This window comes from Muscardinus avellanarius, assembly GCF_963383645.1.
Source record: "Muscardinus avellanarius genome assembly, chromosome: 8".
Taxonomy (NCBI): domain Eukaryota; kingdom Metazoa; phylum Chordata; class Mammalia; order Rodentia; family Gliridae; genus Muscardinus; species Muscardinus avellanarius.
Window position 1 is genome coordinate 59,080,669 of NC_137794.1, and position 25,478 is coordinate 59,106,146.

The 25,478-nt window shown below is 37.8% G+C and overlaps 1 protein-coding gene across 2 annotated transcripts in view; it reads left to right on the top strand.

Annotated features, from left to right (window-relative positions):
* Positions 1-204: 204 nt before the first annotated feature.
* LIN28B (lin-28 homolog B) overlaps positions 205-25,478 on the top strand; it is a gene marked incomplete at both ends in the record, with an annotated part of 126,252 nt that continues 100,978 nt past the window's right edge. For both annotated transcript variants that reach the window (XM_080700328.1, XM_080700329.1), the window contains 2 exons: positions 205-238; positions 9,220-9,407. In XM_080700328.1, the coding sequence (XP_080556454.1) occupies positions 205-238; positions 9,220-9,407 (222 nt within the window). The remainder of the gene's footprint in view (positions 239-9,219; positions 9,408-25,478) is intronic.

Below are 25,478 nucleotides of genomic sequence, written 5' to 3' on the forward strand. Positions count from 1 at the left end.
TAGAAATAGAAGTCAAATTTATGCTAGTTGGTATCCAATTTTGCTAGGTGAGTCTTAAAAAAAGGGTTTACAGGTCACTTCACAGTCAAAACCTGGGCATTTTATTGCTTTCTAATGAGCCATTAAGCTGAAGAAGAGGCAATTAAATAGGCAATTAATGTAGAACTGACTTGAGCTCTCTGATTTTAGGTTCTTCAGAAGACAATGAGGTCATTCAACCAGGTATCATCAGCCCCAGGTTAGTCTGTTTTTTAAATTAAATATTTTACTTAACTGATGTTTTAAAAGATCACTAGAGATTTGTGGGAGAACTTGGAGACCACAAGATTTTGTATTCCCACTTTGTCAAGATGTGTGTAGTGCGCCATAATACTCCATCCAGATCATGCCATGTTTAACACTGGTATGCCTATGAGGATTGTATGGATGGCCTTTTCTTTTTTTTTTTTTTGCGGGTCTCGGGGTGGAACTCAGGGCTATTCTACCTCCAAGTTACACCCCCTGCCCTATTTTTTATTCTTTATTTTGAAACAGGGTCTCACTAAGTTGCAGAGGGCCTCACTAAGCAGCTGAGGCTGTCCTCAAACCGGGATCCTCCTGTTGCCACCAAGCCCCCCCCCCCCTTGGGTGGCCTCTTCTAATTAACTCCTTTTTCTCTGGTTTAGTAGTATTGAATTTGTGTGATTCATTTTTTTCATAATTTAAGCAAGATAACAGATTTAATTTATGGTGACTAATAGTATTAATGTCTTACTCATTTTTGTAATTCTAAATAATCACTAATAAATATGTTGAATTAAAGTAAAAATAGGTATGTAGTACTATTTTCAAATAATTCACTATAACATAAATAGCATAATATAGTATATTAGACTTTTATGAGAGTATTTTCCTAATCCAGAAGTTTGTTTATATTGTTCTTCATGTACATATATCAAAATTGGCCCCATATTATACAACTGCAACTGGATGGATCATTGGACCTTTTGATATTTTGACATATAAATATTTTCTCATATTACTGAAACTATATAATATTTTAGTAATGATTTTATTTAATAATAATGTGTTATTCTAGCCTCTACCTTGATGAATTTAACACCACAACTCAGCAGTGTGTGTGTGTGTGTGTGTGTGTGTGTGTGTGTGTGTGTTACTGGGGATGGAACTCAGAGGTTTTCTATCTCTGCGCTATACTCCCAGACCTATTTTGTTTTATTTGGAAACAGGGTCTCATTAAGTTGCAGAATGCCTCATTAAGTAGCTGAGGCTGGCTTCGAACCTGCCTCATCTGCCTGTCTCAGCCTCTCAAGTACAAATGTGCAACACCACACCTGGCCATGACTCAGCTTTTTTGACAAGTACTACTTTGAAATCACACATAATGTAGCCCTGGTGTGCATGCCTGTAATCCCAGTACTTGGGAGGCTGAGACAGGAGGATACTCAGCAACTTAGTGAGACCCTGGTTTTTTTTTTTTGGTGGTGCTGGGTTTCCTGGAAGCCCTTCTACTTCCGGGTTACACTCCCAGACCTATTTTTACGGTTTTTTATTTGGAAATAGGGTCTCCTAAGCCAGCGCACGCACTGGCTTCGAACCTGCGCGATCCTCCTGTCTCAGCCTCCCAAGCACGGGGATTACAAGTGTGCGCCACCATGCCCGGCTGAGACCCTGTTTTAAAATAAAAATAAAACATGGCTGGGAGTGTAACTTAGAGGTAAAATACCCTTGGATACCCTTGGGTTCACTCCTCAGTTACACACACACACACACACACACACACAGGAAAGCACACGTAAAAGCTGTGAGATTCCTAAGTACAAATAAAATGATGTTATTGTAATAAACTTATCAAAATGAGAGCCGGGTGTGGTGGTGCACGTTTGTAATCCCAGCATTTGGAAGGCTGAGACAGAGGCTGAGACTGGAGGATGTGGTTCATGGACAACCTCAGCTACTTAGTGAAGTCCCTTGCAACTCAGTGAGACCCTGTTTCAAAATACAGAATAAGCCGGGCATTGTGGCGCACACTTGTAATCCCAGCTCTTGGGAGGCTGAGACAGGAGGATCACGCAGGTTCGAAGCCAGCCTCAGCTACTTAGTGAGACTCTCAGCAACTTAATGAGAACCTGTTTCCAAGTAAAATATAAAATAGGTCTGGGAGGGTAGCCTGGAGGTAGAAAGCCCCTGGGTTCAACCCCCAGTACTCCCCACCCCACCACACACACACACAGTGAAAAATACAGAATAAAAAATAGGCTGAGGGTATAGCTCAGAGGTAGAATGCCCCTGGGTTCCATCCCCAGTACCGAAAAACAACAACAAAAACTTATCAGAAGAGGATTGGAGCCAAAGGAAAATAGTAAGGATCAAAAGGTTTAATGGAGAACACCCTGATAGGTATTGACATTTGATAGCATTCTACTTTTTTCTAGAGTGAATTTTTTTTTAACATGGAGATGTTCTGATGAGTATTGTGAAAAAGAAGATTCTTAAAAGTTGCTATAGTATTTTAGTTTACCAAATACTTTTCTCTTACTATTAATTGTGCTGTTCTGTAGGGACAAATTGGGGGCAAAAATGTCTAGGGACATTTTTTTTTTGTTGGGAAATAATGTTAACGCTAGTGTGTTACTGACTGCAGTAAAGTTCATGTTGTGTTTCCTTATGATTACAAGGAGGTTGGAAATGAGAGGTAGCATTTCCACCAAAGGGAAAGTTATTTCTAGAGTTTACATTTTAAACTAAAATACTTTGAATATCAGCTGGTCCAATCTCACTTTGTAGATGAGGGAAGTGAGGCTGGAGAAGCTTGGTGATTAGCCCAAGGCCACAAAGTTAGTGACTGGAACCAGAACTCTGGCTTCTGGGTTGTACCTGACATTTCCCCCAAAGATTTGCTTCCTACATAAATATCTTTATTTTATTCTTTAATTATTTTTGGTACTAGGGATTGAACCTAGGAGTACTCTACCATTGAGCTACACCTCTAATCCTTCTTATTTCTTTATTTTGAGATATGGCCTCACTAGAATGTACAGGCTGGCCTTGAACCTACAAAAAATAAATGCTACTGTCTCAGCCTCCCAAGTTGCTGGGATTGCGGGTGTGGGTGTGTGCCTCTGGCTCTGTACTCAAGGATCTTTAAAGGCTGAAGATTTTTTCTCACTTTCTTATCTTTTACTCTTTCACTGCTCTTTTCTCTCTCTTTTTTTTTTTTTTTTTTGTTATTGAATCCATGATCTTGCTAAATTGCTGAGGCTGGTCTCTTACCTGACATCCACCAGTCTCAGTGTCCCAAGTACTGGGATTATAGGTGCGTGATACCACTACCGCCTCTTTCCTATTTTTGATATAGCTGCCCCTTTCCCCCAAATAAACTCAGTGTGAATATATATATGTGTGTGAAATAATATGTGGAGATATTTCATACTCTTCCTTTGGTGGACTCTTTTCCTTAGATATTATTGTTGTTGTTATTTGTATTGGGAATTGAACCCAAGGGCATTCTACCTCTGACATACAACCCCTGCTGTGCATTTTATTTTTTTAATATGAAACAGAGTCTCACTAGGTAGATGAGAGTCTCACTACTTGCTGAGGCTATCCTCGAACCTATAATCCTCCTGTCTCAGCCTCTCAAGTACTGGCATGTGCCACTAAGCCCACCTAAAATTAAGGTTTATTTATTTATTTTATTTTTATGGCACTGGGGATGAAACCCAGAAGCATTCTATCTGAGCTACACCCCAAATTCGATTTTATTTCTTATTTGGAAACAGGGTCTCACCATACTAAGTAGCTGAGGCTGGTTTTGACCTGCAATCCTCCTGCCTCAGCTTCCCAAGTATTGGGATTACAAGTGTGTGCCACCACACTGAACCGTTGAGATTAAGTTTGAGAGAATAAATTTATTCAGGACTTGAGGGGAGGGAGAAAGAATTGTATGTTTACATTTTTAAGTCATGTTCCCCCCACATTCATTATATATATATATATATATATATATATATATATATATATATATATATATATTGCTGACCAAAAGAAAGCATTTGTAAATGCTTGTGTTTTTGAAATTTGAAGGCAATCTGAGTGGAAATAAAATTTATGATAATCTCTTCGTGTATATTCCATAGTTTTACTTAGTTATTTCCTGAAAAATGTGTTAAGCCTTTTGATGAAAATTTTAAGAGATTTCTTACAGCTATCAAAAATTGTAAAAGTCACAATTGTATTAAACTAGAACTTTTTATCTCCCCATAAGAAAATTAAATGAAAACGAAATTTTGCTTTTAGAAATAAAAAACTTCAGAAGTGCCTCTGCTGTGAGACTAACAAACAGTTAGGTACCCCTTTCGTTTTGAGAATGCCACGAAAGGATTGCCGAGTCCTTTGCTGAGATGGAGAGGGTGGAACCCGACACTCACTGCCCGGCGCACGATGTGCGGGCGGGCGCTTCAGTTTCTGCGGGAGGGTGGATGCTCCGGAGTCCCGTCCCGCCACCCGCCACCCCTCCCGCAGACCGCTCTTCTTGGTCCTCCCAACCTCCCCAGGCTCTCAGGGACGTTTTCCTGGCTTCCTGATAGGTCTGAGCGGGTCTGTTTGAAGGCAGTTCCATTTTAGGCTTGGCCCGGTGGGGATGGGCAGTCATTTTCTTGGGTTCTTCTGTTCACCCTCTCCCCTTGGCCTCCCTTATTTTAGATTTAGAAGGTTCTGGCATCCCTTAAAGGCTGAAGTTATAAATGTTATACGTGTGAAAATAAAGTAAAAATACCGGATTGTGCCTAATGTTTCTGGCATCGCGGTGAGGGCAAGGACTTCTTTTGTTCTTGGGGACAAGATGACAAGTGTAAAAGTCCTTTAATTAGGGAGACATGGCCAACTTTTGGAATTGCCCTGTTTTAGAGAGGAGGCTGTGATGGGAAGAGAAAGGTGACTGAAGAGAGGGAGAGGAAGGGCTGGGCCGGCGGAGGGAAAGGGCAGTGTGCTGCCAGGCTCCTCGGGACCTGGGGCGCAGCTCCCGCCCAGGGCGCGCCGCTGCAGACCTCCCTGGGGCAGCGACCTGCGACCTGCCTGCCTGGGAGGAGGGGAGCAGCGGGGTCATTCCCAGCCTCCGCTGCCCCTCCTTCTAGATTTAAGGAGAACCAAACCCTTGAAGTCACCCATTGCTTTAGTTGGAAACTTTGGTGGTGAGCTGTCACCTCTTTTGGCCCCTTGCATTGTACTGTTTGGGGTGGTGGTGTTAAGCTGAGAAAATATGTACTTTTTTTTTTTTTTTAATGGGGAAACTAGGATTGTGATAACCATCAGGCGCATAATAGATTATTTCTTTTGATTTTTTCCCTCCCACTGCGTTGACAATTTTTTTTTTTAGCTACTTGAACTGTTTAAAGACATTTTGAAATAACTCTGATAAATCAAGCTATAAAACATTTGGCTTTCACAAGTATAAAACATGCGTTTTGAGTCAAACACAGGTCTTTCTGCCAGTAAAACCAAGTAGGAAATGAGAAAAAAATTAAAACCAGAAGACTTCAGGAAGGTGACAAATTGCAAAGCATTGTAGGAGACTCATAGGACTATTTTATGTGTAAGAAGCATTTTATAAGCTTTAAGAGCTATGATCAGTTTATAAAAGGATCTTAGGCTCAAAAGATTTGGGGAGGGAATAGAAAAGACAAATCTATATAAAAAACAGTGAGTCCCAGATCCATCAATTGGTGAGTCTGTGCTCTCCTTACCAGCCTTTCTCTCCTTTTCTAGCTATTTTTCCTCTACCCTTTTCTCCTTCTAGCCTTCCCAGGCTTCATCCCCTTTGTACCCCACCCCCAAGGTATGTAAATGCATTTGCCTTAAATTCTTTGTGAATGAATTGTAGAGGATTTCTCTGGGTTCCCAGTTGGAAAAAACCTTCTACACAACTTGAAAGGCTGATGTCCCTCTCAGGAAATGAATGAGTCGATAACCTCTGACATCAGTGACCAATCCAGTGAACCCTACCTTAATTCCCCTAATACTGGACGTCCCTACTCAGGCACTGAATTCAATTGTGAATCTCTATAACTATCCGAGATAGTTCTGCTATGGTATTCCACACTTTCCATCTACATACTGATAGGTTTAAATTTTGTCAAATTTAAAAATAAAAATTCAGAATATACTTACATAATATGTCTGATGTTATAAGGACTTTTTTTAAATCAAGAGGTAAATTGTCATTTACTATGGTGTTTAATAACATCAACTATACTGACTTGTGATTTTATAATTTTGTGTAAATAATAGCACTTCAACTCAATTTACAGGAATGCTTCAGATTATTCTGTATAATCAGATGTTGGTTTTAAGAGTAATTCTTATTTAAATTAGTTTTCTCATAGTATATAACCTTTAATACCATCATTAAAATTACTTATTAGTCAATGTAATAATTGAAAAAATAGCAACCAGTTTCTACTATTAAAAATGCCTAGTGTTTAGTTAGCAAACAGAACACTTGTCTGGATCTTTGGTTATACTTGCAAAATCAAATGTATTTACACCTTTTTTCCTCCTTCCCAGCTGGCACAATGTTATTCCCTTCAAAATAAAGCAGAAAGCTTGATTTCTTTTCTGAGGACAACGGAATAAATAAACAGATGAAAATTTTTCCTAAATTGATCAGTTTGATTGACACCTTTTATCAGAAACAGCTGAGAATGACTTCTATTTTTATATAAATGTTTCTTTCAGATCTGAGTGAATTAGTTTAAATTTATTTTTAGTTTAATATGAGAAAGAGATGTTAATAGGCATAGGGTTTTCAATAGCTTTTCCATTCAAAACCCCCAACATTTTAATTTGTATGAAACAGAATGTGGACTGGTTTAGAAGAGAGGGAGGGGGTTGCCCGCATGGTGGGGGAGGGTCTGCTCCCTAGCTTTGCGGAAGGGAAGTGGTATCTCTACAGTTAGTTTTTCCTTAAACTGCCTGTTTAAGAAAATGGGGGGTGGGGTAAAAAAGGCTGATGGGTGCCTTTTCAAAACGTTGTTACAATAAAGGAAGTAAGTCATTTCTATTTAATATATAATATTTACTCAAGTATTCACAAACGGGGGTATGTTACCAGCATCTTGTAATCAACAATCCTTTGTACCGATTTATAAGGTAAAAAGTAAGCATTTTGAAACGGGGCTAGCGGGAAAGGGAAGGGAATGGAAGGGAAGGGAGCCTACTCGTCACGAAGTTTTCACCGATTCTACCTGAGGGCAGTGGTAGTGGATGACTTTCCCTCTTCTCTCCCGCACGCCCCTCTCTGGCACCCAGTTCCGTCCTTTGGGTGGCCCCCTCCCCAGGCCGCCCCCCCTCGCCGCCCCTCCCCCTCCCGCCTGGCCCGGCTCTTGGGGAACAATCACCACTGATTGAGGTTCACTCTGTTAGACTGAAAAACGGGGCTGTTATTTAGGAAGTCATTAATCACATCTCCTCCCCGGAAAGAGATGGCGGGAGAAACCTGTGAAGAACAATTCCTTACCAACCTCCTGTAATTGTCCCGAAACGATAAACCTAAACATAATTTAACGACGTGAGAGGTGATAGTGATCATTTTCCGGTAGGATTTTATTTTAAATGTGAAAATAAAAAATCTGGATATAAGTAGGTAACTGCGCTTTCGCTTTTTTCCCTGGGTGTATGTCACCATTATCTAAAGTTTAATGGGTATGTAATTAGGTTTAACTGGGTCTTTTACAAATTGTATATTTCCTTATAAATGGTAAATATGAAATTGCTGTCCCAAGTAGGTTTACTGGTATGATGTAGCTGATTCTCAAAGGAAAAAAGAATAATATCAATTGATTTACTTAACTGACTCCCCCCAGAAGATTATTTAGACAGGGCACGCGTGTGCACATCTATGACTGGCGTTTTTCTAAGTAGGCGATATTCAAGGACCCTCCATTGTGTTTAAGTAGGAGTACAAAAATCAGCCTTCTGATTTATCGTAAAGAAGCGTCCCGAATCGCCTTTAAGATAACACGTCTGAGTTTTTCGTGTTCATTCATAAATTATTTTGATGTCAGCATAGATGAAATGGCGATTGGTTATCTCTTCCTCTTGCCAGCCCCTTAAGGATCCGAGGTGAAATTAGTAGCAAGAAAGCATGTAATTGACAAAGTCACGTGTGCTCAGGGGGCCAGAAACTGGAGAGAGACGAGGAAAAAAAAAATCAAAAGAAGGAAAGCACATTAGACCATGCGAGCTAAATTTGTGATCGCACAAAATCAAGATGTTAGATTGATGCAGAAGATCACTCCGTTCCAAAGGGAAAGTTTTCATCTCACGAGTTTGGAGCTGAGGGTCGGTGGGGCAACATGGCCGAAGGTTAATTTTCTTTTCTATTGTTTTACTGTGATTTTCTTTCTTCTTTTTCGTCCCCTGCCCCCTTTCTCATTCTTCTCTGCCTGTCCCCCCTTCCCTCTTTACCCCAATACTGGGCACTACCTCCCCACCCCCCATCGCTCAATGGGGCTTTATGCAAACCTTATTGTTATAGATCTCCAAAAATGTTTTGTACCGCCCACACTGATTCACAACTTGAAAAGCTTTCAGGGGGCTATTGTTTGAATTGTGTGAGTGTGATTAAGCGCAGTTTCAGTTAGTGAGCCCAAGAAAACTTTTATACACCTGCCCCCTCCCCCAACCTACCCCAACTTTAATTGAAAGTTATGGGGGGGAGGGGAAGGCACGTTGCGAACAACCCTGGATTCTCTGCTGCCGCGTGTGCACTAACTAGTAGTTCTAACCATCTTCACTATTTCTTCCTTTCTCCTACCCACCGGATAAAGTACTTTAGCTGAAAAATCTTTGTAAGTGAGATCAGTGTTTAATCAGCAATAAGCAAGTAACATATCACATGCCGTTCTATACTATGTCGCTGAAAAATGGAGTTAAATGAAGCAACTACACGTATGTACAGAAACGTGGAAGTTGGTGTGATCGATAGAACTGTGGCCTCCCTCTTCCCCCGCTTCCTTTTTTTTTTTTTAACCCTTTTCATTTTAAATATTTTCTGTAGAAGAAAGGGATTCAAACCTACTAATGATTTTTTTTCACCCTATGAGCCTCTACCTCTCCCACCCTGCAAGCGGGTTATTATTATTATTTTTTCTTTCAGTGATTGCAGTGTGGAAATACAGACTAACTGACTTTTTTTTTTTTTGTCCTGTTCTATCTCAGGCGGGGCAAGCAAAGGTGGTGGAGAAGAGCCTGGGAAGCTGCCAGACCAGGCAGAGGAGGAATCCCAGGTTTTGCACGGAACTGGCCACTGTAAGTGGTTTAATGTGCGTATGGGATTTGGATTCATCTCCATGATAAACCGAGAGGGAAGCCCCTTGGACATTCCTGTCGATGTATTTGTACACCAAGTAAGCCAATATATACATATATATATATATATATATATATATTTTTTTTTTACCCTCTCTTCACCTTTTTTTCATGTGGAGGAATTGATTTGTAGTTATGTTAAATGTTAATAGATATTAAAATATGTTGGATATATTGAAATATAAACTCTTCCTTAAAATCACACAGTAAGCCAGTTTTAAGGGCATGAATATGAGCCCATTTTAGGATATCTTTTCCTAAATAGAAAAAGAAATCTCTGATATTTCACTATTTGGATTTGGTTTGATGTTATTAGCCTTTCTTTCTTTTCACTTGGTAGTGAAATTGCCTACTTGTATCTTCCGGTGTTATAGGTTGCCTTTGCCTTATTAAATGCATGGGGAAAAATGTGGGAAAAATGAATGAAGAAGCAGTGATTACTTTTAAAAAAGTAGCAAAATATTTTGTTGTTGTAACAAATGTGTAGATTACCCATAAACACCTAGTTACACAGTAGCCTTTTTATCATTTTATTGCTACTTGCCCTGTAATTGAGGATGGAAATTAAAATATTTTGATACCAAAGTAAAATAAAACAGGACACTCTTGGCCTAGAATGGCAGAGTATTCTTGGTAATCACACATTTAAGAAATGTGTTCTCTGTAGAACATTGATCCAAGGATGATACTGTCTCTTTAAGAGCTCCACTAAAAGAAAAAAGAAAAAAAAGAAAAAAAGAAAAAAAAAAAAAAAACCCCTACACAAACATGTGGCCAAAGGCAGGTCTAGATTGTATATTTAAAATGTGCTAGTGTGCTACTTGGGGTCAATTTCTACCATTGCTTGTATTGTGTTGCAGTTTTTAAAGATGCTTAAACATTGTCATTGCTTCCTAATTTCAGAATTTCGTCCAGGAAATAATAAATTAGTACTGCTTCCTCTATCATTCCTTTCTATTAATTAATCACTTTATAGTAAAAATGATATTTATAGTTTGCAAGCCTACTTGTTCTGTCAAAAGAAGTTAAGAAAATTTTAGTTCTCTGAAGTGAATTCATGAAGAAGCTTAGTAATAAAAAGGTTTGTTTTGGCTTGCTATCTTAGTTAAAAAGAAATGAATGGAAAAAAAGAAATGAACGAATAGATGTTAGTACTGCAGGTTGACTGATAATAGATGAAATTCTTAGTATCTGTGTTTGAAAGTGACATATTTATTTGATACTGTGTTGTATATTCCTGGTAATACTTATGGCTCCCAGGAATATCATCTTTAAATTCTGTATGTCAACAATAGGAACATATGAAACCATTCTGTTTGATCTGTTGTCCTATGGTGTTGGGTGGCTTCCTGACCTTGCTGGTGCTGTGTGTTTTCCTTTCCTAAAGGCCTGGCTATCATTATTGGCTGTTTACATGCAGAATGATCAGCGTAATTTGTGAATTAAAATAAGATTTAAATGCATAAATAAGAGTCTATGAACTGGCTCCTGAATTTTATGTTTTCTATATTACAAAATGAAGCTGTATTAGATTGAATGTAGTGTAGACGGAATGATAAATCTATTTTTTTCTCAGGCTCTTGCTTCCCCCTTTGAACCTTTTTTAGGTTGTTAAATTGTTTTTTATGATCTCATAAATTTATTTTATAGATGAAGGAAAATAGCATTTTTCTTTTTTGTCTGATCACAACAGGATATGATTTGGCTTTAAGCAAAAATTAAATATTAGAAATTTTGTTAAACAATATTAATGTTTAGAACCTTGAAATATCCAAATTGAAGCTATTTAATGGTTATATGTTGATACATTCTTATATCCACTGAATTAAAAAATGTTATTTTGCTGATAAAGTATTTTTATATAAGCTAATAGTTTCTAGGTTATGAACATTAACATTTGACTTGCATTAATCTTCTGTTATACATCATATATACATGGAAAGGACAATAATTAAAGGAATCCTAAAGGAGTTTCTATCTTTTAGTGAGATTTAAATAAATTGCATATAAATTTAATGATGATTGTTTAACAGTAGGAAGGAATCCTGGTTTTACTCAGACAACAAAAAGTAATAATTAGATGGTTATAAATTGTCTGTATAGGTATTATGTGGGCATCCTCTGTAGAATCAGATTACAACTCAGGGCCATTTTATAAAATTTCTAAAAATGTTTTTCATCTTAGCTGTTATTAATACTGTGTAAACCTTTTTGAGGATATGCCAGATCTTACCTTTAAGTTTCATAATTTTCATTAGGTCTATATATTATTTTGTTATTTGGATTGTGTGTGTGTGTGTGTGTGTGTGTGTGTGTGTGTGTGTGTGTTAAGAAGTACATGTAGCGGGGCATGGTGGCACACTCTTGTAATCCCAGCATTTGGGAGGCCGAGACCAGAGAGAGGATTGTGGTTCTTGGACAGCCTCAGCTACTTAGTGAGGTCCTCTGCAACTTAGTGAGACCTCATTTCAAAATAAAGAATAGAAAATAGGGCAGGGGGTGTTGCTTACAGGTCGAATGCCTTTGGGTTCCATCCCCAGACCCCGCCCCCGTCAAATAAAAGAAGTACATGTGGAGCCAGATGTGGTGGCACACGCTTCAAATCCCAGTACTTGGGAGACAGGCACAGGATCCAGGTTTGTGGCCAGCCTCAGCTACTTAGTGAGGCCCTCCACAGCTTAATGAGAGACCCTGTTTCAAAATAAAAAATAAAAAATTGGGCTGGGGTATAGCTCAAAGGTGTAGAATACCCCTAGGTTCAATCCCTAGCAACACACACACACACACACACACACACACACACACACACACACACACAAAGTACATATGGCATTGGGTTTCTTTTTAAGTATTTGTAACACATTTTTAATGGTATATACTTGAAAAAATAAAAATAAATGATGCTAGTTTATTTAAACTATTTAAAACTTCATGCCATGTACCAAGGACTTTTCTTTATTTAAATATTGATTGTACCCAGGCACAGTGGCGCATGCTTTATAATCCCAGTGTGTGGGAGGCTAAGAGAGGACGATTACAGGTTCCAGGCCAGTCTCAGCAATTTTAGACCCTCAGCAACTTAGTGAAAACATGCTTCAAAATAAAAAAAAAAAGAAAATAGCTGGGGGTGTAGTGTAGCTCAGGTAGAATGCCCTGAAGCTCAATCCCAGTATTTAAAAAATGTTATATATAATGTTATATAATAACAACCTGTTGATGTTTGTTATTATATGAGTTTTTCTTTAGAAAACTCTTGATACTTATTCCCAAAGTCTGTATTTCACCTAAGAAAATATGACTTGAATTGCATCTTCTTATTGAGAAGTAGAGAATTTTTTCTTATTGCCTTTCTCTCAGCCTAATGGGATTATGCATATACTTTGCCATACAGTATGGTTCAAATACTTTTTCATGAGCATTTCATAATTTATGCAATTTTTCCATAAAGAAAGAATAATTTCTGCTTTTGATATAGGGGATGGAACCTAGGGCATTCTACCTTTGAGCTACATCCTGAGCCTTTTTTATTTTGAAACAGGGTCTTGGTAAGTTGCTGAGAGGCTTGGTAAGTTGCTGAGGCTGGCCTTGAACAACTGTGATCCTCCTATCTCAGCCTCCTAAATATTGGAATTATAGGTTTGGAGTTAATTTCAAAGTGACTTAATGAAGCTATTCTTTTAACATAGGCTGAAATAAATAAAAATATGTATATATAAATTTGGTTTTATTTTTAATTTCACTGGATTTATTTATTGGTACTGGGGATGGAACCCAGCCGAGTGACACCCCTAATCTGTTTTTTTATTCTTTATTTATGAAACAGAGTCTCACTGTGTTGCAAAGGGCCTCCTTAAATCGCGATCCTCCTGTGTCAGCCTCCAGAATGCTAAGATTACAAGTGTCTTGCCACCTTGCCCAACTTTAAATTGGTTTTAAAATCAAGTATAGGTATTTTCTTATGCTCTTTATTTTTTATTAATATTTCCATCTTTATGGATAATACAAATATCTACAATACAAAGATTTTATTTGTTTCATATCTTATTGACTAAAGAAGCATCTCAAGGAATAATGCATATAGATGAAATAAAAATAGTAGCCGGGTGTGGTGGCGCATGCTTGTAATCCCAGCATTCAGGAGGCTGAGACCCTGAGGATTGCTGTTCACGGACAGCCTCAGCTACTTAGTGAGGCCCTCCACAACTTAGTGAGACCCTGTTTCAAAATAAAGAATACAAAATAGGGCAGGGGGTGTAGTTTGAAGGTCAAATGCCCCTAGGTTCCATCCCCAGACCCACACACACAAAAATTACAATAATAGAAATTTAAAGCATTATTAACAGTATCAGATTTTGAAAACATTTACAGATGACTAATATTTAAGTATATGAAAAATTTAAGTATTATACAGTTTATCAGTTGGTCTTGCAAAGTTCATATCTATGTATATTTTCAGTGCTAACTATACAATATATGAAGACAAATTCACTCTAGTATGTTTATATTTGAGGGCTTTTCATATTATATCATTGCTAGTCAATTATTCACATTCACTTTTGTCTTCACATGCCAAATATAGAATATTTAGAATTATTATTTTACAGGGTATTAAAAATGACAGTTTTATCTTTTTAGAAAAATTTATTCTGTCATTATGGTTAAACCCAGGGCTTCAGGCATACTAGGCAACACTACCACATAACTACATCCCCAGCCCAAAATACAAATTTTAAAAATATATGGATATACTTAGAAAAAAATCTTGGAATATTATCATCAACATTTGTAGCTCAGTTTTATATTATATATTTTAATATTCTGAAAATGGTTTCTAACCTACCTTAATTTTCCCAGTTGATCAGTTCAGCAGAATTGCAAACTAAATCCGTTAGAGCTGTTTAATCCTAAAATGATATGTAAAGAAATTTAAATCAACATTTTATAAATCTTAATGTAGCTCTAAATGTTTTATTTAATTTATTATTATTATTAATGGTACTGGGGTTTCGGGAAACCCTCCTAACTCCGGGCTACACTCTCAGACCTATTTTATATTTTTTTATTTGGAAACAGGGCCTTGGCTTCGAACCTGCGTGATCCTCCTGTCTCTGCCTCCCAAGCTTGGGGATTACAAGCATGCGCCACCATGTCCGGCTATGTTTTATTTTATTTATTTATTTATTTATTTATTTATTTATTTATTGTGGTACTGGGGGTGGAACCCAGAGGCTTTCTACCTCCGGGCTATACGCCCAGCCCTATTTTATATTTTATTTGGAAGCAGTGTCTCACTAAGTTGCTGAGAGCCGCCTCACTAAGTAGCTGAGGCTGGCTTCGAACCTGTGCGATCCTCCTGTCTCAGCCTCCCAAACGCGGGGATTACAAGTATGCACCACCATGCCCGGCTAGCTCTAAATATTTTAAACAAAAAATCTTTTTGATTTTTCAAGCAATGGTGCCTTTTCCAGATTCCTTTTGTGTACTTACTTTAAAAAGATGCTTATTCTCATTCAATTTAAATTTCAATGTGAAGTAGGTGCATATTTAAGATAGTCACTGTTTTATTTTAAAAATATTTTTCTCTCTTTTTGTGTGTTAGGAATTGAATCTAGATCCTTGCACGTGCTAAGCAAGTCCTCTACTACTTAGCTCTATCCCTAGCTCTCTCACTTTAAAAAAAAAAAAAAAAAAAAAAGACTGTCTTTTAAGAGCAGTTTTAGGTTCATAGCAAAGTTAGGAGGAAGATAAAGAAAATTTCCTGTGTAGGTCCTGCACCCATACCTGCATAGCTTCGTCCATGATCAACATCCTCCACCAGAGCAGTACTTTTGTTAAAATTATGATCCTACATTGATTTACCATGAGTATTCAAGATCCATACTCAACATTAGGGCTAGCTCTTGATATTGTGCATGTGCAAATTTTAAATTTTTTAAGACTGTTCATAATAAATGAATTCTTCCGTCTCAGCCTCTCAGGTACTGGGATAACAGTCGTATGCTCCCATACTCAGCTTCCGAGGCTGTTTGTTATAGTTTTATAGTATAGAATATCGTTTAATATTGTTTATAATGCCCATAGTCCCAGCTACTTGGGAAACTGAAGCAGGAGGGTCACTTGTGCTTAGGAATTCCAGACTATCCTATGCAATATAGCAAGACCCCATCCCAAAAAGTAAATTATTGAAGGTATTAGGGTATAAACTAAAGTTTGGAAATACTTGGCTGTATAGAGATTGTTTTAAGCGGTTAGTGTACAATGAAATTTTTCACTTGGGTTTGAGGTATATACATAATGATTTTGAATATTCTTCAGCATTAGTTAAGGGGGAAAATACTGGTTTAAATAGTCCTTCTTTGTTAATTATTATTATTTTTTTGTACTGGGGATTAAACCCAGGAACATTCTGCCTCTAGGTTACACTGCCAGTCCTATTTTATTTTTGTTTAGAAACAGGGTCTCTCTAGCTGAGGCTGTCCTGGAACCTGTGATCCTCCTTTCTCAGCCTCCCCAGTTCTGGGATTACAAGCATGTACCACTGCTGTGTTAATTTACTACTTACTGCTCTAATTATAGTTATTTAATCCTTGTAAGATGAGAAAGTATAGTATAGATGCTGGTCAAATCCACCAGTATTCAAATTCCAGTGTATTAGATCTCTATGGGGTAAATTAGCTTCTTTGTCAGTGTCTCAGTGTCCTATAAATAGGGAAACAAAAATGAAACTTACTTCATATGGGGTTTTTACAAGGATTAAATGTTATATTGCTCAACACACTTGGCAGATAGTAAGGACATAATTAGACTTACTGATATTCATTATTTTTTCCTTTTTTAGGTGGTGCTAGAAATGAAACCGAGGGACATTCTATTTCCACCCTCATCATTATTTTCTACTTTTTTTTTTTTTTTTTTGTAGTACTGGAGATGGAACTCAGGGGCATCTACCTTCGAGCAATACCCCAAACTTATTTTTTTATTCTTTATTTTGAAACAGGGTCTCATTGAGTTGCATAGGGCCTCACAAAGTAGTAGTTAAGGCTGTTTGTGAACTCGGATCCACCTGTCTCAGCCTCCAGAATGCTGGGATTACAGACCTGTGCCACCACACCGGGTTTATTTTGTACTTTGAAACAGGTTTTACTGAATTGCTGAGGGCCTCATGAAGTTGCTGAGGCTGGCCTTGAACCTGTAATCCTCCATGTCTCAGACTTTCAAATACTAGGATTACAAGTGCGTGTCACCAAGTTTTTATTCAACTAATTTTTACTGATCACTAAGTAAAAACCCTGTTGGATGATTTATTCAAGGATTCTGCTCTCTGGTTCCCTGTATATATTTTGGCTTTTAAATTTTGGTACACTTTTGCTGAGTGAGGTAGTACATACTTCTTATCCCAGTACTTGGAAGGCCGAGACTGGAGAATTACAGGTTCTGGGCAACCTCAGCGACTTAGGCAGATGTGTTTCAAAATAAAAAAGGGGTGGGGGCTGGAGGCATAGCATAACATGGAGGTAGAATGCCTGTGGGTTCAATCCCCACTACCAAAATAAAATAAATAAATGAATAAATAAATATTTGGGTACGTTTTAAAGATTTTTTCTAGTTGATCCTTATTGTCATAATAGGCATAAAAACAAGTGTCATTTTTTCCTATGTACTATTAACTTTCTTTTTTACAAAGTGAAATTATATAGCCTCTACTGATTTTGAGGTTAACTGTGATTAAAAAATGTTAGTTTTAAAATTTTGAATACAGTGCTTTCCCAATAGTCTTAAAATATATTATTTTCTGATTTAATGTGGAAAAACTATCTTTGCTTGTGCTCAAAGTAATATTTAATATACTTATTTTTCACTAGTTGTTTTAAATCTTTTTTATAATGGTCTACTTATTAAAATCAAAGCCAACTTAAATTTACTACTTTTGTTAGTTATTATAACATTGGACTCTTATTTTAAAATGTTGTAAATTTAATTTGCTCATCAACCTAAGAAGGTTTTTGTTTAGTTTTATAGTTTGTGCTATATGGTTTAAAGACTCCCTGTAAATTTCAACTTACTTTTACTTTGGCCAGGACTTGTTCAGGACCCTTTCTTTCCTTAATTTTTTAAGTAATTCCCTAGAGCCATTAGCATTGATGACAAGAATCTTCCCAGATTCTATGCCTGAATTTTTTTCCTTAACATTTTTTTTTCATTCAGATGAACTGCGATTATCTTTAGTTCCTTCTGTCTGTGTCAAAAAGACATATAACACAGATTACATGTTTCACTTTAAATACTTAATAGGTCAGTGGTACATTGTAAAGTTTGGAATTATGTCAACCCTTTTTCCTAAGTATGATTTAATAACACATGATTTTTATTGCAATACAGAAACACTGGTACTTGCAAATTAATTGTGCTTTTCAGCATCTTTTTTAAGAAGATTAAATGTTAGAGACATACCTAACATAGTTCAGGATAAGCCATAAATTTAAAAAAGTGAATCAGTTCCCTTTCCATTTTAACAAGAAAAAAAGAAGGCTCCCTTTTGAGGATTGGTTAAAACTGCATTAAAATTTAATCACAATATTGGCTTCATCTTTTTAGCTCTCTAAATGTTTAGCTGAATGCTAACTCTAGGCATAGTTGGATTTGCATGTTTGCCCCTTTCACTGTTTCCTCCCTCCTGCCATTGAAGAATTTTTGAATGGTGAGGAATTTGCGCCCTTTGGCTCAGGTTGCAGACCCACTTGATCAAGCCTGAGAAGCCAGGGTCAGGACTATTCATCGCTTATCTTTTCCTTGGGCTACTTGTAAATCTTGCTTTCAGTTCTGCAAAAACAAAACAAATAAAACCTCTTCTTTATATTGAATTTATATATGAAGCCTGGAATATAATAGTTGATACTTGATTGTAACACCATATGGATTAATTTCATTATTTTGAGTTTTTATTGCTTTGTAGCTTATTTGATGTATATAATTTTATTTTAGACACATTTTATATGGTATTTTAAATGTCTTATTGGTGATGAAAACGTGTTGAAAAGCACCATGTTCTCCCTCAGATTGAGTTTTACCTCCTTGAAAGGTAGATTACTTTTAAGAAAATTGCATCAGTTCATTTGAATAAGATTTATAAAAAGCCCAAATATATTTCATTATAGTGTTACCTGAATCAATAGTAGCACAAGTTTATAAAGCTGTACCAATAATGATATAAAGACTTTACAGCTAGACTCCTGTTTAAACAAACATAGAACACTTTGTTTTTATCTCAGCATCCCTTAAAAGTATACAGCTCTGGTTCAGGATCTCAAGACCACCCATCACCCTAGACACTGGATACTGCCATTTATTCCAGAGGCTTGTGAAGTATCTGTGTGTTTGTGGGGGATGGGGGATGTATCTGTTTAGGGAATCACAGCGAAGGTGATTTTATCCCCCCTCCCCAGGCAGCCACATTATTTAGAAACCAGATTATGTCCCTGTAGAATTTTGGATCTGTGAAACTACATGTTTGTTATTTTATATAAGTGCTGGTTGAGTTCACATTTTTATTGTTTCAGAAGATTAAAGTGAGCTCCCATTAAGATTAACCTCAATTTATTACAGCTTTTTGGCTTGCAGGCCCCACCCATTGGTCTCTGATAGCCAATACTAACCTTTTGTTTCTTCCTGTAGAATGGAAAGGGAAGAAAATGTCTTTCTTTTTCTTTGCTGAAGTCATGTGACTTCCCATTACTTTTTCACAGATAGGGCTGAAATGAATCTCAGAATAAGATGTCAAAGTTTTATATGCATAGAAAATATTTACTAAAGTGTGCCTCTTGTTTAATCCATCTCTTTTATACATCTGAGTGTTTTGGATAACTATACCTTATTTATATCCATTTTGTTCTTACTAAGTGGATTTTTGAGCAATCCTGACATTTTTATCTTGGTGTACTTATTTTTCTTTTAGCATCAGTTAAGGTTTCCAAACTTTAGCTTATTTTTCAGAATGCACAGTGTAGAGAAAGTAAGGGTGGTGGTTGGGATAAAATTAGCAAAGTTTTCTGGTGGAAAAAAAAAGCATATATACAACTAGAAATGTTAAAGAATTAGATATTTCTTGCTTCTCACCTCTTATTAATAGTAAACAGGGTATAGCTAGCTGTTTGAGAGAAAATGCTCTACATCTCTTTGATATTCATATCATTGGATTAATACTTGATTTTAAATTAATTAATTAATTTATTTTTGTGGGTCTGGTGATAGAACCCAGGGCCATCTGACCTCCAAACTACACGCCCTGCCCTATTTTGTATTCTTTATTTTGAAACAGGTCTCACTGAGTTGCAGAGGACCTCACTAAGAAGCTGAGGCTGTTCGCGAACTGCGATCCTCCAGGTGTCAGCCTCCCAAATGGTGGGATTACAAGCGTGCGCCACCACGCCTGGCTGATATAGTTACTTTTTAACAAGGTTTGATATTTATAATAAAATGTAAGCTGGGTGTGGTGGCACAGGTTTGTAATCCCCTCGCTTGGGAGGCTGAGACAAGAGGAGCGTACAGGTTCGAAGCTAGCCTCAGCTACTTAGTGAGGCTCTCAGCAATTTAGTGAGACCCTGTTTCCAAATAAAATATAAAAGTAGGTCTGGGAGTATTGCCCAGAGGTAGAAAGCCTCTGGGTTCCATGCCCAGTACCCCCCAAATAAATAAATAAATAAATAATAAAATTTTATTGAAAGGAGAAATGTTGAAAGTTTCCCCTTTCATCACTCTTTTTTTCTTAGTGGAGATTTTTATATGATGAAAAGTAGTTTCTAAAATAAACGATTTGGGCTCTAAGTGTTCTCAGGTTCAGAAGTACAAGGTTCATTTGGGGACAGTGGGTCCCTAATGATTGAGCTTTATTGCTACTGGTTTACATTTGAGTGTTATAAATATAAGGATGATGAATGACTTGGCTTTTGACTTTCTTCTAAAAGACACATATTAATAAATATAAAATAATTTTCAAATAGTTGAATTATATGAATATAACTCATGTTGTACCATATTTAATGTTGAATATTTTGTAAGGACATTTTGATAGCAAATAATGTGTAACATGATGTTTGAGAGATTATCTTGTTAGGTATTGCTGACTTTCCGTCCTCTTTGTCTTTAGGGGTGTGTGTGTGTGTGTGTGTGTGTGTGTGTGTGTGTGTGTGTCTAGGAATGAAACCCAGGGGCATTCTACCTCTGACTTATACCCCAGCCCTATATTTTTTTGTGGTTCTGGTGATGAGACCCAGAGGCTTTCTACCTCTGGGCTATACTCCCAGACCTATTTTATATTTTATTTGGAAACTGGGTCTCACAAAGTTGCTGAGAGCCTTGCTAAGTAGCTGAGGCTGGTGATCCTCCTGTCTCAGCCTCCCAAGTACTGGGATTACAAGCTTGCACCACCGCACCTGGCTCATATTCTTTATTTTTGAAACAGGGTCTCAGAAAGTTGTGGAGGGCCTTGCTGTGTCAAACTCCCAAGTGTGCCACCACACTTGGCTCCTGCCTTTAGTTTTGAAGTATCTGGTCACTCTCAAACCTTAATATTCCTAAAGGTTATTCTCAGAATTTCCCATGAGTTCAAGTATTCCATATATATTAAAAATCACCTAAGGCATGGAATAATATTTCCAGAGTGAGATTTTAATAAAAAATTATTCACTAAGTCGAACGTGGTGGCACACGTTTGTAATCTCAGCATTTGGGAGACTGAGAGCAGAGGATTGTGGTTTGTGGACAACCTTAGCTACTTAGTAGGCCCTCCACAACTTAGTGAGACCCTGTTTCAAAATAAAGAATAAAAAATAGGGCGGGGGTATAACTCAGAGGTCAAATGCCCCTGGGTTTCATCCCCAGACCCCCCCCCCCCAAAAAAAAAGAGAAAATAAGAAAAAAAAGAAAAATGATTCACTTAGTTTGATTTATATTTTTCAGTTTTTAGGTAGAAATTGAAAAAGGAAATTACCCAAATTACTAATGCATTTTTTGCCATCTCCAAGTTATTCTCTGTCTCTCCAAGTTATTTCTTTCCCTATCATTATAATCAGGAATTATTGTAGCCCCAAGAGGTCTCTTAATTGTCTTCTTTTCCCCTTTCCCCCCTCCCCCACTCCCCTTTGGGAAGGAAGCCTGTGGCCCTAACTCTAGAGATACCAGAAGAAACCATTCACTCAGCAAAAAGTGTCTGTCTTTAGCAGAAGTAAGTGTCATTTCTTGGAAAAAAAAATGTTGTTGCCAAGAGCTTAACAAGAGATAATACAGTTTTGGAATTTATTCTAAATTAGAATTATTTTTGTTACAGCTGAGTATTGCTGTTATGAAAAAAGGAATGTACTTTGTATGTTTAGGCATTAGCTTAGCAAAGTCAGATTTCTTCACCATTTTTCTCTTAGGTTGAGTTAAACTTTTTATATCTTTTGAAAGGCTTTTTGCCAATTTCTCTAATAATATTAATGGAGAGTGATTTCTTAAGTATAATGGATGGTTGGGTAATTAAAATTTTTTTTGTGGTATTGGGGATGGAAACCAGGGGCATTCTACTTCTGAGCTATACTCCAGCCCTATTTTTTTTATTCCTTATTTTGAAACAGGGTCTTCTCATTAAGTTTCAGAGTCCTCATTAAGGAGTTGAGGCTGGCCTCTAACCAGCGATCCTCTTGTCTCAGCCCCCCCAAGTACAGTGATGATTAGCATATGCCAGCATGCCCATCTTAAAATGTCTACACTTAAGGCCGGGCGTGTCGCACGCTTGTAATCCCAGCATTTGGGAGCTTGAGACTGGAGGATCATGGTTTTCCAACATCCTCAGCTACTTAGTGAGGTTCTCTGCAACTTGGTGAGACCCTGTTTCAAAATAAAGAATAAAAAAATAGGGCTGGGGGTGTAGCTTGGAAGTCAAATGCCTCTGGGTTACATCCCCAGACCCGCAAAAAAAAAAAAAAAAAAAAAAAAGTCTACACTTACTGCTATTACCCATATTGTTAAAGAAAATGGGCATGAATGTTTTACTCTATATCATATGTCTAGACAAAAGATAATGTTTGTGTGCCTAGCACTTTTTTTGGGGGGGTGGAACCTGAAAGATGTTGCGGGTCCCACTGGCGCACAGATACACGCGGAGATCCATAATCGGTATTACGGATGTCTTTATTCGTGGGAGATCAGCCTCCAGCCCCCGCGTGCAGGGGTTGGTGGGGAGAGTGCGTCTCTCCCTGTCTCTCTATCTGGCTCCCCTCTGAACTCTCATCGAGAGGCGTGGTCCCCTCTCGGAATCGCAGAGCTCCACCTCCTAGCTTCCGGCCCTGCCTCCTGTGGGGCAGGGGCGACTCGAACCTTTCAGAACCTAAGGGCTTTTTTTATTTCTGGGCTATAATCCCACATCTATTTTTATACTTTATTTGGAAACAGGGTCTCACTAAGTTGCTGGGAGCCTCACTCCGTAGCTGAGGCTGGCTTCAAACACTCGGTAACTGAGCCTGGCTTCAAACCTGTGTGATCCTCCTGTCTCAGCCTCCCAAGCGCTGGAATTACAAAACGAGTGCCACCATGCCAGGTTTAGCGCTTTTTTTTTTTTTTTTTTAAACAAGGAAGGCTTTTGAAACCACAGATTGACTTATAAAATAGTCTGACAATGAAAACAGATATTGATATATCTGGAAATATCTTAGTTATTTACTTTATAGATACTGTTTTTTTTTTTTTTTTTTTTACAGTACTGTGGATGGAACCCAGGGGCATTCTACCTCCAAGTTACATCCTTAGCCCTCTTTTTTTATTCATTTTATTTTGAAACAGCGTCCCACTGAATTGCAGAGGGCCCTACTAAGTAGTAGCTGAGGCTGACCGTGAACTGCAATCCTCCTGCCTCAAGCCTCCCAAATGCTGGGATTACAAGTGTGGGCCACCACGCCTGGTTTATAGATACTTTTTTATGACATTAATTTTTTTTTCTGGGATGAGTAAGAAAATGCAGATGCAGTTGGATAAGGCATAAACACTTATAGAAGAGTATAAGATGAAGGGCCCAAGTTTCTTCTATCATGCTGTAGATGTGTCTGCTAGCTTTTCTTAAAGAACAATCTCTTTACTTGGATCTACCTGTTTTTGGTTTTTGTTATTCTTGTTGAGTCTAGTTTGAAACACTTAAGCAATTTTGTAATGAGATCTAACAGTGAATTTAAACATGATTTTTGCAGTGGGAATTTAAATGTGAGGTAAGAAAAATTAATATTGCACTATACTTATATTTTGAAAAATTTAAATATTTTTAAAGGGAAAACACAAAAGTAAAAAAGCTATGTAGATTTAAGGAAATGTAAAATTTGCAAGAAAGCTGGGCATAGTGGCATTTATTGTAATCCCAGCCTTTGGGAGGTTGAAACAGGAGTATTGTAGTTCATGGACAGCTTCAGCTACTTAGTGATGACTCAGTGAGACTCTGTTTCAAAATAAAGAATAAAAAATAGGGCTGGGGGGTGTAACTCAGAGGTAGAATGCCCCTGGTTTCCATCCCCAGAACTGAAAAAAATAGGGCTGGCCGGGCATGGTGGCTCATGCTTGTAATCCCAGCATTATGAAGGCTTAAGACAGAAGGTTCTTGGTTCGGGGACAGCCTCAGCTACTACTTAATGAGGTCCTTTGCAACTCAGTGAGACCCTGTTTCAAAATAAAGTATAAAAACAAAATAGGGCTGGAGGTGTTGGAGGTAGAATGCCCCTGAGTTTCATCCTCAGCACCGCAAAAACAAACAAAAACCAGGATGAGGATGAAGCTTGGAGGTGTAATGGCCTCTGGGTTCTATCCCTACTACTGCAAAAAAAAAAAAAAAAAAAAAAAAAAAGGAAAAATTTCAAGGATGTGTAAGCAATCTTAATAATATAATTTTAAAAATACACTTGGATTGTAGTCCTGTGTTTCTCCTTTTTGGTTCAAAGCTTTTTCCAAATTAACATTAATAAAAAAATAAAACCTCTCCGTATTTTTTTTTATTTTTATTTTTATTTTTGGTGGTACTGGGTGTGGAATCTAGAGGCTTTCTATCTCCGGGCTATACTCCCAGACCCATTTTATAGTTTATTTGGAAACAGGGTCTCACTAAGTTGTTGAGAGCCTCACTACGTAGCTGAGGCTGGCTTTGCACTACTGTGATCCTCCTGTCTCAGCCTCCCAAGAGCTGGGATTACAAGTGTGCGCTACCACGCCCGGCCCAAATTAACATTTATATTTATATTTATCTGGGTGTAGTGGCGCATGCTTGTAATCCCCGCACTTGGGAGGCTGAGACAAGAGGATCGCAGTAGTGCAAAGCCAGCCTCAGCTACTTAGTGAGGCTCTCAACAACTTAGTGAGACCCTGTTTCCAAATAAAGTGTAAAATAGGTCTGGGAGTATAGTCCAGAGGTAGTACCCCCCCACACAAAAACCCCCCAAATTAACATTTATATTTATTTGATTTTAGGTATTTGGTAAGACTCAGTTCCCACAACTAGCAATCCTTAGGTGTAGACTCCACTTTGCCACCAAAATGGAAAAGTTTCTCACTGATCATCTAGAACGTCTGGTATAACACCCCTTGTTCTGCCAACAGGAGAACCCTTGGCTTTTATCCTGGTAGTATTATAGTAAGGATGATAAAGACATCAATAATGCCAACACAAAATAATAATATTAGGTAACTTTTATAACAACTCTTGCATGTGCCATGTACTGTGCATTTTATATTCATTACCTTTTCACAATTCTGAAGGATAGGTATAATTATTGTACCAGTTTTGTTGGTGAAAGGATATGATCATAGAGTTGCTAATTGCCCATTTCACACAATCGAGTTAGCAGTATTGAAACGGAGGTTTCTTGAGAGAAAATCCAGTGAGTTCTTGTCTACGGTGAGCGAAGAATGACACCCGCAGAACTCAGGAAGCCGCAGACCTCAGGAAGCTGAGTAAAAGGTTTATTGGAAGCAGCAGGGATTGGGGGGAGAGTGGCTGAACACCCACAAAGGGGCTGGAACTCTGGGGTCCAGCAGCTGCCTTCAGGACAATACTTGAGAGTAGCCCAAGCCGAATTGCCTTCAGGTACAGGCTGCTTTCT